Source organism: Morone saxatilis, unplaced genomic scaffold (genome assembly GCF_004916995.1).
Source record: "Morone saxatilis isolate NCDOM2014 unplaced genomic scaffold, NCSU_SB_2.0 Contig7, whole genome shotgun sequence".
Classification (NCBI taxonomy): Eukaryota; Metazoa; Chordata; class Actinopteri; family Moronidae; genus Morone; species Morone saxatilis.
The window spans coordinates 8,888,540-8,905,776 of NW_023340246.1; the positions used below are offsets into that span (position 1 = coordinate 8,888,540).

At 39.9% G+C, this 17,237-nt stretch overlaps 1 protein-coding gene across 2 annotated transcripts; it reads left to right on the forward strand.

Annotated features, from left to right (window-relative positions):
• The first annotated feature begins 987 nt into the window (after positions 1-987).
• Positions 988-17,159, forward strand: coq8aa (coenzyme Q8A, genome duplicate a). 2 transcript variants are annotated; one of them, XM_035678161.1, is made up of 17 exons: positions 988-1,183; positions 6,005-6,104; positions 6,407-6,489; positions 6,602-6,858; positions 6,956-7,151; positions 7,271-7,337; positions 10,138-10,212; positions 11,294-11,422; positions 12,955-13,040; positions 13,236-13,376; positions 13,918-13,999; positions 14,246-14,339; positions 14,838-14,979; positions 15,207-15,314; positions 15,459-15,524; positions 15,689-15,775; positions 16,145-17,159. In XM_035678161.1, exons 2-17 carry the CDS (start codon positions 6,011-6,013, stop codon positions 16,433-16,435), a joined length of 1,998 nt encoding a protein of 665 aa, XP_035534054.1. In that variant the 5' UTR covers positions 988-1,183; positions 6,005-6,010; the 3' UTR covers positions 16,436-17,159. The 2 variants fall into 2 exon arrangements, with proteins under 2 accessions (XP_035534054.1, XP_035534055.1); XM_035678162.1 differs by having other exon boundaries at positions 10,138-10,203; positions 16,145-16,435.
• Positions 17,160-17,237: the final 78 nt, after the last annotated feature.

The window sequence follows — 17,237 nt, forward strand, 5'->3', positions numbered from 1 at the left end:
AGACATTAAGGAGGTTGCAGTTTGCGCGGTGTCCCATTTGTTACCTATGGATAGAGGCAGCTTTTCCCCTTTGTTTCCAGTCTTTATGCAAGCTAAGCAACAGCCGGCTGGCTGTAGCTTACATTTTTAACTCTCGAAAGAAAGCAGATAAAGCCAGCCGTAAATCCCAAAGTGTCAAACTTATGCCTTAAGACCAACGCATCTTGGCTATTGCACTTCATTGCTCCCCAATGGCTGACTTATGTGTTTTAGTAGGTATCATATTGTTCTGTTTTGCCGGCTTGTATTATTTGGATGTTCCTTTATAAAGTGTGTTATTGTGACACCAAAAAAATCCTGCCTACATGTGTGATTTCTGTTAAATTCTGCGTAATGTAAGGTCTATTATCTATCTATCTATCTTAACTCTATCTCCATCTATCTATCTATCTATCTATCTAATCTTGATCTATCTATCCTATACTATATCTCTTCAAATGTCAAAGGATCAAAGCCCAATCAATAGTATAACTTGGTTGAACAGACTATCATAGCTGCAAGACAGGAAACCGACACAGCCCAGAGCTCGTATTTCATCCGTGAGACACAAACCCTCTCGTCCCAAAACCTGAGAACGCCCGCAGTGACCATGCTGTTGGTTTCCTTGGCCACATCAATTGTTTGCATGGGGCCATTTGCCCCATCAAATCACACCTGTTCCACAACAGCAAGCAAGCATCCGGAAGCTGGTGGAAAGACAGGACATGATTCAGGAGCAGAGAAGTTGTAAACGCATTAGATTAGATTTGTTTTTTCTTGGGTGGTTGAAGGGGAAGTGAAGCCTTTAAGGTTCTCTTGAACGCGAAGCTACGGACCTTATAACAGAGCAACTTAGTGAACAGTTAATCCTTAATAATGCTAAGTATTTATAAGGGTAAATATTATGTTTTCCTGCTCATTTTAGACTCACTACCTGAATATTGATGTGTGTACAACAGTCAGCCCAGCAGGAGCAGCAGCAGGAGGAGGACGACCAACAAACAACCTGCAACCCCTGCTGCCAGTTACCTGTGCCCCTGTGGTAAAGACGAGTTGTTCTATCCTTCCTAAACAACAACAACAACAATATTATAATAATAATAAAGAGTGGTTAGTTTGACACGCCGTTGACCTCGTCTGACACAGTTGGAGACTACAGCTGCTGGTGAGTATCTTTAACCAAACACGAGCATGCATTAGCAGGTCAATGTGTAGAGTAAAGTCGTGTTTTTGTTCCCCTTCCCCTTGTTTGTGCCTCCTCAAACTGAACGTGAGAAATCCTCTGCAGCGTGCTGACGTGCGTGGCGTCCATGGCTGCTCGCTGCTTCTGCAAACTTCACCGAGCTGTGCGGACGTAGCGGTCATTTATTCAGAGTTAACCCGTTATATCTGCTCAACTTTTCCCGGTCTCGGTTGTTTATGAGCAGCTGTGGTGTTGGTTTAAATAATTGTTGGTAAACAACGTGTGGCACGCGTTTGTTATTGTGGAGTCTCGTGGCTACACGCCCACGAGGAAGTTAATAATCACAGATTTTCAGTGGGACAGTCTCGATGGTTTCAGGGGTTTATGTTGCATAACTCGGATGAAGTGAAGCTCTAACTGCGCTAAAGCGGGTTTAAACTAGTTTATTTTGCTGTTATAGCACCAATATGTCTTACTGTAAACTAATGTATTACCTTGTGCGATAGTCAGTCGCAGCCATCTTAATATTTATATTTAATTTTCACCTGAAAACATGGTTAGTTTCAGGTGTATGCAAATAATGTTATGCACATTAACACAATCTTAAATCTTCGAGGGTGAGTGTGTTAAATAAATAGTTTTTTTTTTCTTTTAAATTACAGTAATATACACTAATTACAATGTATAGTGTGAATGATTGAGTAGTTTAACATCTACACAGTCATGATAATACTGGCTGATTTCAGCTAATCACAGATGTGTGTTTATTTACATAGTTTGTCCATTAAAGAGCACTGACAAGTTTGTTCTTTAACTTTAAAAGGCTCAGTATAGTCATCAAAAAGTTTGTTTATGTTATGTGATTGTTAAAAAAATCCATGACAGTAAAAAACAAATGTTGGCTGAGATATTAACTCTGTTGTACCGATATGACAAAGGAAAATAGAGGCTAACCTTTGAGACTGAGCAGTTTATTTTCCCACTGTTTTTTGTTCTTCTTTGTTATTTGTTTTTCTCTATTAAAGTGCTAACAGACAGCAATACATTTAATATAAATGAATCTGTCTACCTGTGACAGTATTATACTTATTATACGTGTTTGATTATATTCACAGAAGAATCACAGTTATTACTGCTTCATGTTGTCCGATGCAATTATCATCAGAAATTATAGGAATAGTTTTGTTATTCATGCAAGATTAATGGGTCAGACGACCACCGACATACTGTATCCCTCTACCTTACATATTACAATACTCTTTCTTGTTTTAGTACAGATTTGATCACAAGGACTGTTTTTAATTATTGGGAAATGTATTCAGATAGAACACAGACTCTCTTCTGTTTTATAGTCTTGAGGAAACATGGTTTTACTCACGTTTCCCCTGTTTGTGGTGGTAAGTCTGCTGCTGTGGCGGATCACCACTGCACAGTAATGTGGGAAACATTTACCACTTTAGGTTCAGGATCAGTAATCAAAGGCAGTGATGGGAGGCTGCCGGTAAGAAGTGAGGTGTACTGAACGGCACTTACACGTAGACGCACTCAGGATGTGATGCCCGGCTATTTTCATAGAAGTGAGTCACCAGCTTGTGGAGGGACAGCAGTGGAGCCAGACAACAACTGAGGCTTAGGTGTGTGTGTGTGTGTGTGCGTATTCACCATACAATACCATGTATAATCCCAGTCGTTGTGCTTTCACAAATACCTTGTGGTGACCTCTCGCCCACTGGGCATCAAAACTGACCTTTCAGTCCTCTTCTCCTCTCATTCAGGCTTTAGTATTTATATAGTGTCCTTCGTCTGATAGTTGACACGTTTCAGTGCTGATGCAGAGGAAGAAAGCAGCTTGTGTACACCTGCTGAGGCAACACACTTAAATTGACAAATGGGAAGTTGCTCAATACATGTGGCAATAAACAGTAACTTCTGCCCTGTACTATCAGCTGTTCACAACTCTGAATCTTGCAGAAATGCACACTGATTAAAGTATGTTTTAAATATGTTGAATGCAGCACAAGATTAAATACTGGCATTTGCATTCTGTTGCTCTGTGTACAGATTTGTAGTAGAAGGTTTCTTTACTTAAGTAACTTTTTATCTAAATTCCCAGCCTACTAGAGGATCTTGCAGGATCTTGTTTCTATGCTGAGTTGACTCAGCAGAGTTACTGTGCTAGTTGTTATGACAATAAAGTGCAAAGAACAACCTTTCATTATGTTTCATTCATATGTTAAAACAAGCCAATATCTGCAGCATATGAGCTAGTGGGAGCATGTAGAAGCAAACTGAAGAGGCCCAAGAGTGGAGCCTTGGGGGACTCCTCATTTGTGTACCCTCAAATGTGTAAGTACTGGTCAACACAAAATAGTCCCTGTTTTTCAAATAGGACAGGGACCAGTATAGCTCTGTGCCAGAGTCTGACCCAATTTTCCAATCTGTCTAATAATGTTGTGGTTGACTAAGACAGAAGCTTTTCTAGTGTGACTTGACATCGACTGTCTGTGTTTAAGTGGATGTCATTCAAGACCTTAATAAGAGCCGTCTTGGTGCTTCATACATATCACAATATAGCACATTTTCTGTAAATTTAATGATTAAATAGTAGCTATAAAATGAGCATGCAGAAAGGCCTATTTCTTGTTACAATTTGAATTATATACTCGACAAAGTAAGGGAACTTTCTCATATTTTAGTTTATCTTCATGCAGATTTCCTACCTGAATCCGCCCCTTCTAGAAGAATGCACGTTGTCCAAAATATGAAAAATATTGCTGTAAAAAGTGTGATTTGTGACACAACAAAAAAAAACAATCATAAGCATAATATAAAACAATGGATGTTTTTCTATTGTCACAAGATAATATTGTCATGTTGCACAGCCCCATTGACTAGTTTGCAGGAGATGGAGTTAAAAACATTTTTGAAAAAGGATTTCATTGTGTCATGCTATTGGATTTGGTTTAAGAATTCACAGCTAACCTTAGTCGAAGCAATTGCATCAATAACATTTGTAATTTTAGAAACTTATCTACAAGATCGTTGACTGAGATCCAAGTAGGAGTGGGTGTGGAAGAGAAAGCCTGAATGAATAATTCACCTGTGTTTTCATTGATTAAAAAAACAAACAGTAATGATTGGAAAGAGTAACTCACCACAACCTTAGACATGTTAAGACCTTTGTAGATGATCAAGTCTCTATCACATGTTGAGTCAGTCCATAGTTACACAGAACAGAACACGATTCTTTAGTGCAGCTGTCCTGACAGCTGTCAACATGAATGTTAAAACAACAATAAGTTGCAGTCAGTGCAGATGATAGACAGCGGCTCAGCAAAGTCATCAGTTTGCACAGTATTTAGGTGGCCTGTAGATGTTTAAGAAGATGGACAATAAGAAATAAACTGAAGAACGACATATTCAAAAGAAACAAATTTTACCACAGTTAAACATTATGTCTATTAAGACTATGTATGTCTTCCTGATCTGTGTCCTATATTTTCTCAGTCCTGTTTCAGGGAACCAACTTGCTAAGTCATAAACTTATTTTACAAAGCTGCAGAGAAAGTGTGCGATGTGTTATTTGGCGATAACAGATATAAAACTGTCCTAGGGTGAATTATTAAAACAAACAAAAACACTTAACATAAATAAGACAATAATAATTACAAAAAGAGACAAATCAGTGCTTGTATTATTTCTAAAAAAAACTTTTTTATTTTGTTGTTTGGGGCTTTGGCTGCAGGTCCTTTTGTGTGACAAAGTATGCCACCCCCTGGTCTCCAGCAGTCCTAAAGGAGCACGGATGACCCACTTAACTGACTCAGTGTGTGTATGTGTGTCGCAGCACACTCATATATTGCTTCGACTCTTTCAGCAACGGCTTTTTCCATTGGCCCGAATCCCAGCTGAACTGTGTTGAAGCACGTTGTCACACCCACAAAACTTCACCTGTAAGGCACCAATGAGCACACAGTAAATCTGCAGATTGCAACAGTGAGGAATGCAGTGCTTGTTTAGATAAGACTCGGAGTCCGAGTTATAGTCAAAGGCATTATCAGCATCAGTGTATTATATCTACTATTTGAGTAGTTGACTTTAAGATACACCAGATTGATTCTTGGAAAGAAATGGTGTAATATTTTGAGATCTGCCTTTTAATAGAAAACAATCTCGCAGTCCTATCAGTTGCAGAGAGAAATGAGGAGAGGAAAAGAGTGACGGCAAACCTTGTACGTGAACCAAACATGTGCAGCCACAGTTGCTCACGCACAGAAATAGCTGGAAGAGGCAACAGCCAGCAACTCTCCCGACTCCTCCCTCCTAGTTTCCAGTGACATTTTCAGATCCAGTTCTGGACCACATACACATATCTTCACACCATACATGCATGCACGGTATTCCCTCCCTTCCTTACTGCTGTGTGCGGTGCTCACACAGATATTGCAAGTCATAAGTATTTTTAGACAAAGTATTAAAGTCATCTGAAGATGTAACAGCTGTGCGAGTTTGTGAGCGTGTGTGTTTCTGTTTGGTCTGAAAGTGTGTTGACGACTGGGTTATTTCTATTTCCATTTGCCTCCTTGTCCCTCTGTATGTCTTTGTCTCCGTTCCTCTCATCTTTACTGACAAGTTCATGTTACACATTTAGACATTTGACCTCCTTATTTTGTCGGTGAACACTGTTTACCTCTCTGTGCTACCAGGCCTACTCTGTATGGAATGAGATATAGTATAACAACAATATTTACCCTACATTTCTGTCTGTTTTGTCTCATTTTATGTCCTTCTCTCTGTCTCTAGTCCATCATGGCAGGCGATATGATGTTACTGATGCGAGGCTTGGCCAAGTTGAGCCAGGCGGTTGTAGAGACTCAGAATAGCACCCTGCGCAGTGGAATGGGTAAGTTTGAAATTCATATTTAGTTCCTAAACTGGTTAAAAACAAAAAGTTATAATTTAAAAAAGGTTAGCATTATGTGAAAACTAGGCCTTTTCACTACATGATTATTGTGGCCAAAAGAATTCACAATAACAATATTGTGATAACCTGAATTCATCTCATCAAATCCTGGTAGATACAGCAATTTAGCTTGTGGGCAATTATTTTGGGCAATAACATTAATAAGTTTACTCTATGGTCAGTTTATAGTGTACAGAAGAGATTATTAGAGATAATAATATGTTTTGTTCTTTATAACTCAGGAGTCCAAGGAGTTGGTGCCGCAGTCCAAAGTGTCCAATCGGCTGCTGAGCAAGGCCTCTCTGCCGCTATGATGAAAGTGCAGGTATGTGTGTAAATACTACACTGTGCAAAATGGCAGCATAGTTTGAAAAGAACTGTATATTATATTTAATGGCAAAATAATGTTATGAGTCTTTATATGTGTGTCTGTCCAGGAGCTGTCTGGCCAGCAGCAGACCTCTTCATCAGAGTCAGAATTTGATTTCCCTCAGGACGACAGTGCGTTCGCAACTTCAGAGTTCAAGGAGGATGGCGTGGACTATACAGTGGATCACACAGGAAGTACCAGTGATGCAGAAGCCCAGCATGGTGCAGCAGCTGGAGCGAGTGGGAAACAGTCGTTGTTTGAGGGATACAAAGATCCCAGCAAACAGTTTAGTGGACACACCAGATCTTACCACCAAGATGCAAGGTATTAATAGTCTCTTACTCAATTGAAATTGACAGTATACAAGTTTATGCTGCTGTTTGGAGGATAAAGGTAATCACGTTTGCTTTGGGTGTGCCAGACATTACGCTGGACATCAACAGCTCTACAACCACAGTCTGAACAGGCAGTTGTGGGGACAGCTATACTGTCAGAATCAGATCAGTCAGCTCAGGAGCTACCATCAGGACCCGTCCACAGTTGGAGGGCTGACGGCCGAAGACATCGAGAAAGCAAGACAGAGCAAGAGGGATGAGAACAAACCCCACAAACAGATGGTAATTCCTTTTCGGCCCCTGTTCTTAAACACAAACACACAGACATCAATGTAAATGTGTACTTCTCCATACACATTTTTAACATTTTAATAGAAAAGAATCTTTACTGTCTTCTTCAGTTGAGTGAGAGAGCCAGAGAGAGGAAAGTGCCAGTGACTCGGCTTAGCAGACTGGCCAACTTTGGAGGTATAGTAATAAAACTCTTCGCTAATCTATCTGAATCTTGGCTGATTTCATTGTGTGACTGTATCTGTAGGTACGTGTCTGTGTGCAAGCCTGCAAGTACACCTCTTCCAGTTTAGTGTGTGTATTTTACTGACTGTGCGCTTTCTCAACAAGAATCATTAAAATAAAGCTTTTACACATCCTAACCCTCATTCTAGTAAACAGAGGAGATGAGTCTTAATCAGTCCCTTCAGGAAGTTGCGATGTTGCAATCGCAACAGTTAACAGAAATTCAGCCAATCCCTGGGAATTCTGTGCAACCTTCCAACCATTGTAGTTTCCCGCAAAAATATATCTTATCTGACTATTTTTTACATTTTCTGTTTTTCTGGGACTGCTTAATGGAAAATCAAACATTATGTGGTTCCTCTTTGATTAGTCACAAAGTTTTAAAAAAAAAAATAACACAGGAATAGAGCTAACAAGTCAAGTGTTAGATCCTGGTCTTGCTCTTAAACAAACACTTCAAGAAACCTTATTAATGGACCCGTGTTCCTGTCCAGATATTATATTTGATAGCAGCACTTGAGACGTTGTAATTAAATCTGTGTGAGTTTGCACTGCATATTGTTGTGTGTTAGTTAATCTTATGTTTGACCATGTTGCCTGCCCTCTCTCATATTTAAACTCACAAATTACTGCCAATCTGATGTAAAAGTAAATCTAAAACGCAAAGTGAGAGAAAAATAAATAGTTAAATTTACAACAAAACTCAAAAAGCCAATAACTGTAGCAGTAAAAACATTGATGAAAAGTTGTACTGGATTTTTTGGTAATTGGTCTTATTTGTATATCAACCAGAATTGAGCTGACCAGGGCTATAAGTTTGACATGTTCTAGTCTCAATCATATCTAGAAAGGATGTTTTTCAGTGATATTCAAAGATTAATTTGTTAACTCAAGCGGAGTGAAAAGCTCACAACAAGATTGAGATTTAGTTCAACGTGACAGATCAGAGCTCATAGATCAGCAGCTTGTAGCTTCACTTGAGACGGATGATAGATAAGTTAACAGGTGGTATAAAGTTGGACGGAGAAGCTGAAAGTACAGAGTGTGAGGAAGAACATAGACTGTGTACAAAATTGAACCCAGAACTCAGTCTTAGATGAGTCAGAATGGACTGCCAACACAAATATATGCAGCAGAATTTAGCCGCAACTCATACCAAACAAATGGGACTTACACAGGCTGCAGTGAGACTTAAAAGGTGGAGCTGAGTTGAGTCAGCATGTTGACAGTGGTAACATTTAGAAGGTGTTGGGAGAAGTGGAGGGGGTGGAGGAATGTGTCCTCGTCCTGTCCTTCACTCTGCTGCAACTTCTGTTGACAAAGTTATACAGGTTTTATTCACAGCTACGAATGGAGATAAAGAACAGGCTGAATTTAAATGTGATTTATAGTTTCATAAATCTGTTGACATGTTTCCTGGCAACAGAACTTTTTTAGTAACCTTGCCTGGACGTCTCTTTTGCTGAGGCTTGTGAGGAAACAGAACTATATATTTGAGTATTTCCTGGTGCTACTAATATTTGCTAATAGCAAATGAAGGAACGGGAGTCGTCTTTTTAAAGCCCGTAAGCAGTCTGCCTGTAAACGCATGGCTGTCTCAAATGATTGACGGACGCTTGTGTTTGGTCTGTGAAGCAGTTTGTCACTCAGAGATGCTGCAGGAACTGCTGATCTCTGTTTGGCTGCACACTTTAAGATCATACAGATAAATACGCACAATGGCAAGTGTATTCTTGTGTTCAAGTTCGAATTTACTGCTGTACATTTTAAATCCCCGCTAAAGCAGGAAGACAAAAATAGTGATGACTGAGTATGTTGAGAGGGAAAGAGTAAGACAACACTGTATCAGCTTACACAAGGTAACATATGCTGTACAGAGTTCAACATGTTTTCAGTGAAAGTGTTATGCACATCCTTCTTCCCTCTGGTCCAACCTGTCTCCAACAATAGAGGCGATGACAGGTTTTTTGACCAATGAAGAAATGCTCAGTCAACTTGTATACAAGACACTGAAGCGCACTGTGCCCTAATTTGTCTGTCTACCGTTGGATCTCGCTTCAGGGGCCGCTGACTAACTGATTATGTAATGCTGAGTTATGTAAGCAAGAGACCAGTCTCGGAGGAACGCTCTCACAAACAGCCCCTAACTCGTGCAGCCTTGCTTTTTCTCTTAATTATCTGCTAAATTTTTTAGAGGATTAAGTATTTCAACAGCTTAACTGTTAATATGATTAGATTGATATAAGTTTCATTCGCGCTGTTTGGTTGGCAGAAGTGCAGCTGTTGCAGTTCTGTCATTGAATGCTGCTGAGCTGATCAAGGTGCTTATCTGCACATGTTTTATTTGTCTCATATATTCTGATGAATATGTTATATTTATGGGAAAACAGAAGGCAACAGATTGCTTCATACGGTCTCAAGTTTATTTATAGACAGAAACATCACTGAGCCCTAGTGAAATATTCTGACAGGTTGATGGTGACTGTGCCATTAAATCAGCTCACTGTCAATACAGTGATTGACTCACTAAAAGGATGTCTTCACAGTGTCACTACATGACTGCTTTTATGTCTCCCTGTTATCATGGGTGTGTGTGTGTGTGTGTATGATGACCAACTTTAATTTTGTGACGCACTTTACATATTACAACTCATTTTACAACTTTTTATGCTACATTAGTGTTTGTTTGTGTATTAAGCCATCCCACATTCATGAGTGTGTTGTTGGTGTTCTGTCTGTGTGTTTCCAACAGGTCTAGCTGTAGGTTTGGGTTTTGGAGCTCTGGCAGAGGTTGCCAAGAAGACCATGAGACACAATGGTGCGACAGGTAACGCATTTGCTTACACAATATCTACAGTTAGCCGTCTTGCCAAGCAGCTAAGTTATACGTTTGCTTTTGCATTATTATTCAGGTATTTTTATGATAATCAGATATTCAATTTTTGTGTAAGATGATTAAATACTCCAGTCTAATAGCAGATATATTTGCTTACTGCAGTTTTACTACCACTGATATCACAGCTGCTTCTTTCTGAATGCATAGTACTATGGATTTGTCTGTACAGGTAAAATACAGGTTATAAGAAGTAATTATTATGGTCGTGTCTGAGAGCTTTGTACCTGTAAGGGCAGTTATGTTTATCTTTGTCTCATGGTAAGAACATATGCTGATTTTGAAACTGCATTCCTATTGATTTAGCACCACTGAAAAAACCAACATCATTTTCCAGAGCCAATCCTTCATGCATGTTGCTACATGCTACACACTTTATGGTTCGCCAACAGAGCACAATTAGGCCTCCTCCCTCATCAACCTCCAACCTACTGTAGGTTGCTACAGTAGGTTCTGCACCGTGAGCCTGCTAATCCTAAAACAGAGCTAAGCTGAAACAGCGTACAGACTTAAATCGGAGGCACTTGCGCGTCTGTTTGTGGGTGTTTATCTGTGTGTGTGTGTGTGTGTGCGTGTGTTGTTGCGGTGTGTGGTTGTGCGTGTGTGTGTGTGCGTGTGTGTGGTGTGCGTGTGTGTGTGTGTGTGTGTGTGCAGTAATCCCAGCAGAGACATTCTGAACACTCGTAGGTGAGTGTGCGTTAAATCTCTGTTAAAGCCTCTGAAGGCAGCTTCAGACACACTAAAACACCCTACCTGATGACCTACTGACACATATACACACAGACACACACATCTGCTGGGGTTTGTACGCAAACACATGCACATATTGTATATAAATCTAAACCTTTCAACTATTGCTATTGATAACTTCACTTGTATATTAAACAAACACATGTGGCATAGTTGATTAACACATGTACATAAAACCTTGGCTCTTAAGTTTGACACTAGACATTGCATGTAACGGGAACCATATGTCTATGAACCCAATCCTCTCTGTTTTGTGTGTCTGCAGGTGACAGTAAGAAAGGCGTTTTGGACTCCAGCCCCTTCCTGTCTGAGGCCAACGCCGAACGCATCGTCAGAACTCTGTGTAAAGTCAGAGGAGCTGCATTAAAACTGGGACAGATGCTCAGCATTCAAGGTGTGCGACGAGCACACACATATATTCACAAATTGAGATGTAGACAGGGTAAGATGGGGGAGGTATAAATAAAAGGAGGCATGAGAGTAACCATGAATAGAAATTACAGTGAGAAAAGATGTGTGGAAAAATGGATAAAGAATAAAACGATGATTCACTGAGGTATGGTTTGACTATCCTAATGTGATGCTTAAAAGGTGCTCACATTTCCATCAAGAAAGCTGATGAGTCCTTTGCTTTTGATATTGTGCAGCAGCTGTGTTGAAATACAAACTATCTGATGAGAGAACTCACTAAAAAACACACATTTATTGTTTCCACCAGCCATGGATACTGCACCATCTATATTTAGGATGTATAGTATTCCTGTGCCTTTTTTTCTTTCTTTAATTATACAGCTCATAAACCCTGGATCACAGACAATTGTCAGCAAAGAAAGTTGGCACAGAGATCTGATTGTTGTTGATCAGTGGCAGCCAAGAGTTAAGTTAGGTCAACTTTTCTCTGCCAGCCCGCTGCAGTCATTTACCAGTGGATTAACAGATAAAGTGTAGTTTTGGTGAGCTGTTGATGGTTTTCTATACGCTCCGTTAGAGACTGAGCATTGGCCTGTTACTGCACACAGACACAAACATGCAGGTAGCACCAGCTGAGAATACGTTAGAATGTAAGTCAGTGCTTGTTTGTGTTTTGCACACATGCGCCAGACAAAGTTAAAAAGTGGAAGGCCTGCAGCGGTAAACATCCTGGCACAGAGCTAGTGCAGTCGGGTCAGGTAACGGCAGTGAAAACATAATTAATTTTGTTTATCTCAGTTTCCCTTGCAATCTGACCTTGGCTGTGACCCTTGTCCTTTGGCATTCATATACTGAGCTCAGAACATGTTAGATTAAACTTTACACGGGCAGTATAGTGTGGTAAATGTAATGAACCACAAACGCAGTAGGAGAGAAAAGGACAGTGGCTGTCTGGTGTTTGCCAACCAAGTTTCAGCACAGTCGATTGACCTTGTGTGCCTGTGTGTGTGTGTGTGTGCGGTTATTTGCAGAACTGGTGTAGCTTTACTTTATCTCTAAGCTGGTGACAAGTTGATTCTTAAATCATGGACAGAAAAGTTTCAGTAGTCTTCTGTAGCTGGAAACACACACACACGTTGTCACTGCTCTTCCCACAGAGAATGAAAGAAGTTGAATATGATTTATAGTCTTATATAAGTATTATAGAATTATACTCAACAGAGACCAGTGAAATATGACTGGACTCTGGAGGATAAGATAAAGTGGCCCACTGCTGACATTTATCTGCCAGGGCAGGAATGCAGCTGTGGTGGGATGATTGTGTGTCCAACCATTGTACCCTTTACCAACGGTCCAAAATAATGTTAACCTTGAGGGGTCTGAACTATTTTAGTTTACTTTAGCTTGTAATAGTGATTCCTCATGTCGTCAGCAATGTCAGCCAATGTCATCTTTGTAGCTGCCAAGTAGTGTTAGGTTGGCACTGTATTAAAGTGGTGTGTTTCTCTATTTCAGATGATGCATTCATTAACCCTGAACTCGCCAAGGTCTTTGAGCGCGTTAGACAGAGTGCTGACTTCATGCCAATCAAACAAATGACAGTAAGCATATTTTCCTTTTTGCATTAACTGATAATTATAATTGGATAAGTGATATAAGAATATCAGTCATACCTCTTCACTTTTAACTCCACCAGTGGAAAAATTTAATTGGAAACTGCAGATGTTTTACTAAATATGGAAAACTTTTAAAGACAATAAATGAAGTTGAATGTAACTGTTTGTGTCTGTCTGTAGAAAGCGTTGAACAGTGACTTGGGTCCTAACTGGAGAGACAAACTGGAGTCGTTCGAGGACCGTCCATTTGCGGCAGCGTCCATCGGCCAGGTTCACCTGGCGAGGATGAAGGATGGCAGGGAGGTGGCCATGAAAATACAGGTAGGCTGTGAACATGTGTGTGTACACAGTGCATTCTCATGTTAATAAGATAAACACTGTACTGGAGTGCGTCTCACGTGTGTTTGTCCTCTCTGTTTCTCATAAACATGCGTTTATAGGGAAACCACACAGAATCTGCTCTGTTTGAAGATCAGATCTCTTTTAAAAAGTGTAAAAACCAGCTGCCAAGTTATTTTATGCCTTTACAGTATTTACAGACTATCTGTCTGCCATCTTAATTGTTTAAAATAAATGCCTTTAGGACTTATGTAGGATTTGCCAGAAATAATTAAACATTATATATAATAATAGCATTCCCAGTTAAAGCTATAGTTACATTATACTATAAAGATATGTTTAAAATAAATAATCATACACATACATGATACAACGGCATTACAGTATTTTAAAGTGATATTATGAATAATAGCGCCACAGAAAATATATTTTTTTAATTTCTTTTTTGTCCTTCATTTTATGATTTAAATTAAATTTTAAAAAAGTTGTATTTGTCTTCCTCTGTGTGTTTGTTTCTCTCCAGTACCCTGGTGTGGCTCAGAGTATCAACAGTGACGTCAACAATTTGATGACGGTGTTGAAAATGAGCAATGCCCTACCTGAAGGTAAACGCAAGAAATTCTGTCATATACAAACAAACACACGTGTGCTCACATTCTAATTCATACACACACAAACACACACACACATACACACAAACACATACAACTTAATTCAACTTCAGTGTCTTTGCTTCTCCATCTGCTCCTGTTACTGACTCTTTATTGGCATGTGAATGCTTGTCGTTGTTGTTGTTGTTGTTGTTGTTTTACATTGTCTCCCTTTTTCTTGCTGTCTTTGTCTGTCTTTAGGTCTGTTTCCAGAGCACCTGATAGACGTGATGAGAAGAGAGCTAGCACTGGAGTGCGATTATGTTAGAGAAGCCCAGTGTGCAAAGAAGTTCAAGTGAGTCTTATGTAGCATATCTAGAAAGTCAGCCCTGTACAAGACGTCTCTTTCCATTGCATTGACTGTATATTATGTTTTAAAATAAAGAAGCCAAGACTACTGCCAGCCAACTATAAATAGTTTTAATATTAAATATAGTCGACCTATCTACTTAACCTGGATTTATCAGGGTTTGTACAAAGTCTTTAAAGTTTGTAAAATGCTGAATTGTGTTTCATTTACACGATCTCTAATGTAAACCAAAAATATTTTAATATTTGAAATTAAACAATCCTGTTGTCATATTTGTTTGTCTCCCAGAGTTTTCACTCTTCATTTATAGCTTGATTAGTCCTCAGTTACTTGCTCTCTAAAAATAGCAAGCATTAAATTGTCATAGTCCAAGCAAACAATCAAAGTTTGGTTAAGGTACCTTGAAAGTGCTTGAATTTTACTCTTAAAAACTGTGCAACCCTGATTTATGTGTCTTTGTATCTATTAATCTGTCTGACCCAGGGAGCTATTGAAGGACCATCCGTTCTTCTATGTGCCAGAGGTGATTAAGGAGCTGAGCGGTAGCCATGTCCTAACCACAGAGCTTGTCCCTGGGTTTCCCCTGGACCAAGCTGAGAGCCTCACACAGGAGCTGAAGAACGAGGTACAGCTGACAGACCAGACTGATGAAGAGATCGACAGATATTTAACTGACTAATGGATGCATTCATCTGGGGAGGGGCGCATTAGTTAATGTGTTCAGATACAGAGAACTAGTTTCTTTCTGATGAATAAATACATAGATAGATGAATGGTGGCAGGAATTCAAAGACAGACAAAAATGAACATTCATAGTTGACATGAACAACAATTTGTTTGTTTCTGTTTCAGATCTGCCAGAACATCTTGATGTTGTGCCTCAGGGAGCTGTTTGAGTTCAGATACATGCAGACTGACCCCAACTGGTCCAACTTCTTCTATGATCCACAGACACACAGGGTGAATACTGCTGTTACTGTTACTTCTGCTGCTACTACTACTACTACTACTACTACTACTACTCATGATAATAATAATAAATGGCATTGACTGAGATTTCAGAGTAATGAAAGTGATAAGTCATCAATGATGGTGTCTTTCTAGGTGGCGCTGTTGGACTTTGGAGCCACGAGAGGATTCGATCAGAGTTTCACAGACCTCTACATAGAGGTAAGATTCTTAACTGTCATCACTGTACACTGAGAGTGGATTATGTTAATGTAATTTACAGTTATACAGATAATTTTGGCATGCATAAGATATTAAAACATGTCTCTGAGATGGAGAGAAAGACACTGAGGTGATGGTGCTCATAACGTTGTTTGTGACTGTAGATAATCCGTTCGGCTGCCGAGGGCGACAGAGAGGGAGTTCTGAAGAAATCTATTGACATGAAATTTTTGACTGGTTATGAGTCCAAGGTAAATATCTCTTAATCTGACTGTCTGCTCTACATGATAAACCATAGCTGTACATTTTCCCCTTGATATAGCCAATAGAAATGGGATATAGTAGTGACAGAAACCCAGAGCAAATACATCAAGGGTTGTAGTAAAAGCAAAATAAGAAGCTGTTTGATCAATCAAGATCCAAATTTCACTTAAAAGCTCAGCGGTCTGTGCTTCAAGTTGACCTGGTTTTGCTACGTAAAAATATGTCAGAACCAATCTGAGAAAATGAGTTTCTGCAGCAGATCTTCCTCTTTTATTTATAAAAGTGACCTATTTTACTGAACCTGATGATCATTAACTGAGACTAAACATGCAGCATGTTTTACCCTCCGTGTCCAGGCGATGATAAATGCCCACGTGGATGCGGTGATGATCCTCGGTGAAGCCTTCGCCTCCATGGAGACTTTTGAATTTGGCTCCCAGTCCACCACCCAGAGAATCCACAACCTCATCCCTGTGATGCTCAAACACCGGCTGACCCCGCCTCCCGAGGAGACGTACTCGCTCCACCGCAAGATGGGCGGCTCCTTCCTTATCTGCTCCCGGCTGAATGCGAAGCTGCAGTGTAAGGACATGTTCCAAATAGCGTATGATAAGTACTGGGAAGGCCGCACACGGCCCTCCCACTAGGCCACAAACCAATCCCCAAGTGTCAGGCGATTTGATGGACAGATCCTGGGGCCAACGGCAAAGTGCAAGTCAACAGTGTGAGGGTCAGGGCAGGAAGACCTTAACTGGTCAGCGAGCACCAGCTTATCTTTCCCATTTTGGGCGACGCACTACGACAAGTTTTTGAAGGGGACTTGCGCATATTTACAACCACCATTTCATAGTTTGAAGGGGAGCAGCAATATTTCGAGTGCTTTAAGGCCACACTCTAAATTTGGCCCCGTGAGGACTGAGGTGGGATGTGGATGGAAGGAGAGAAACAAACAACCTTGTGTATTCAGGTGTAAAATGAATGTAAAAAAAGTTGGAATTGTATTTCTCCTCTGATGTTTTCAAGGTGATTCTTGCATTTTTCTTGTGTTTTGTGCTGCTGTGTTTTGTTGAACCTTTTGGGAAAAAAACCACAACCAACTATCCAGTTTGCTGTCTGCCAGAAATGCCATGGGTGAATTGACTGTATTAAAGTAAGAAGACTGAACTCTTAATGTAAACCCAAAGTCATGAAATAATGGGGTTAATACAGTGTATGGGTAGAGTAAGTCATTGACCAGGACCAACATGTCTGGGTCACAAATATTTGGTTCTGTTGCTTTTCAAGGAAGTTGAATTAGATTTTCTGCCTGGATATGAATAATAAGGCTCGTTCTAAATATAGACATCAAAATAAATGTAGCAGTTTTCATAAGAACAAGATTTGTTTTTAGACAGATTGAGTGTTCAAGTCAAGATGTTGCCAAGCGAACAAGTCCAGTTGAATTTAGCC

What these genes read in the sequence shown, in the direction of transcription:
- coq8aa (XM_035678161.1), top strand. Translation starts at nt 6,011, where the DNA reads ATGGCAGGCGATATGATGTTACTGATGCGAGGCTTGGCCAAGTTGAGC. An exon ending in CACCCTGCGCAGTGGAATGG is followed by an intron (nt 6,105 to 6,406) that starts GTAAGTTTGAAA and finishes TTTATAACTCAG; the next exon opens with GAGTCCAAGGAGTTGGTGCC. An exon ending in CCGCTATGATGAAAGTGCAG is followed by an intron (nt 6,490 to 6,601) that starts GTATGTGTGTAA and finishes GTGTCTGTCCAG; the next exon opens with GAGCTGTCTGGCCAGCAGCA.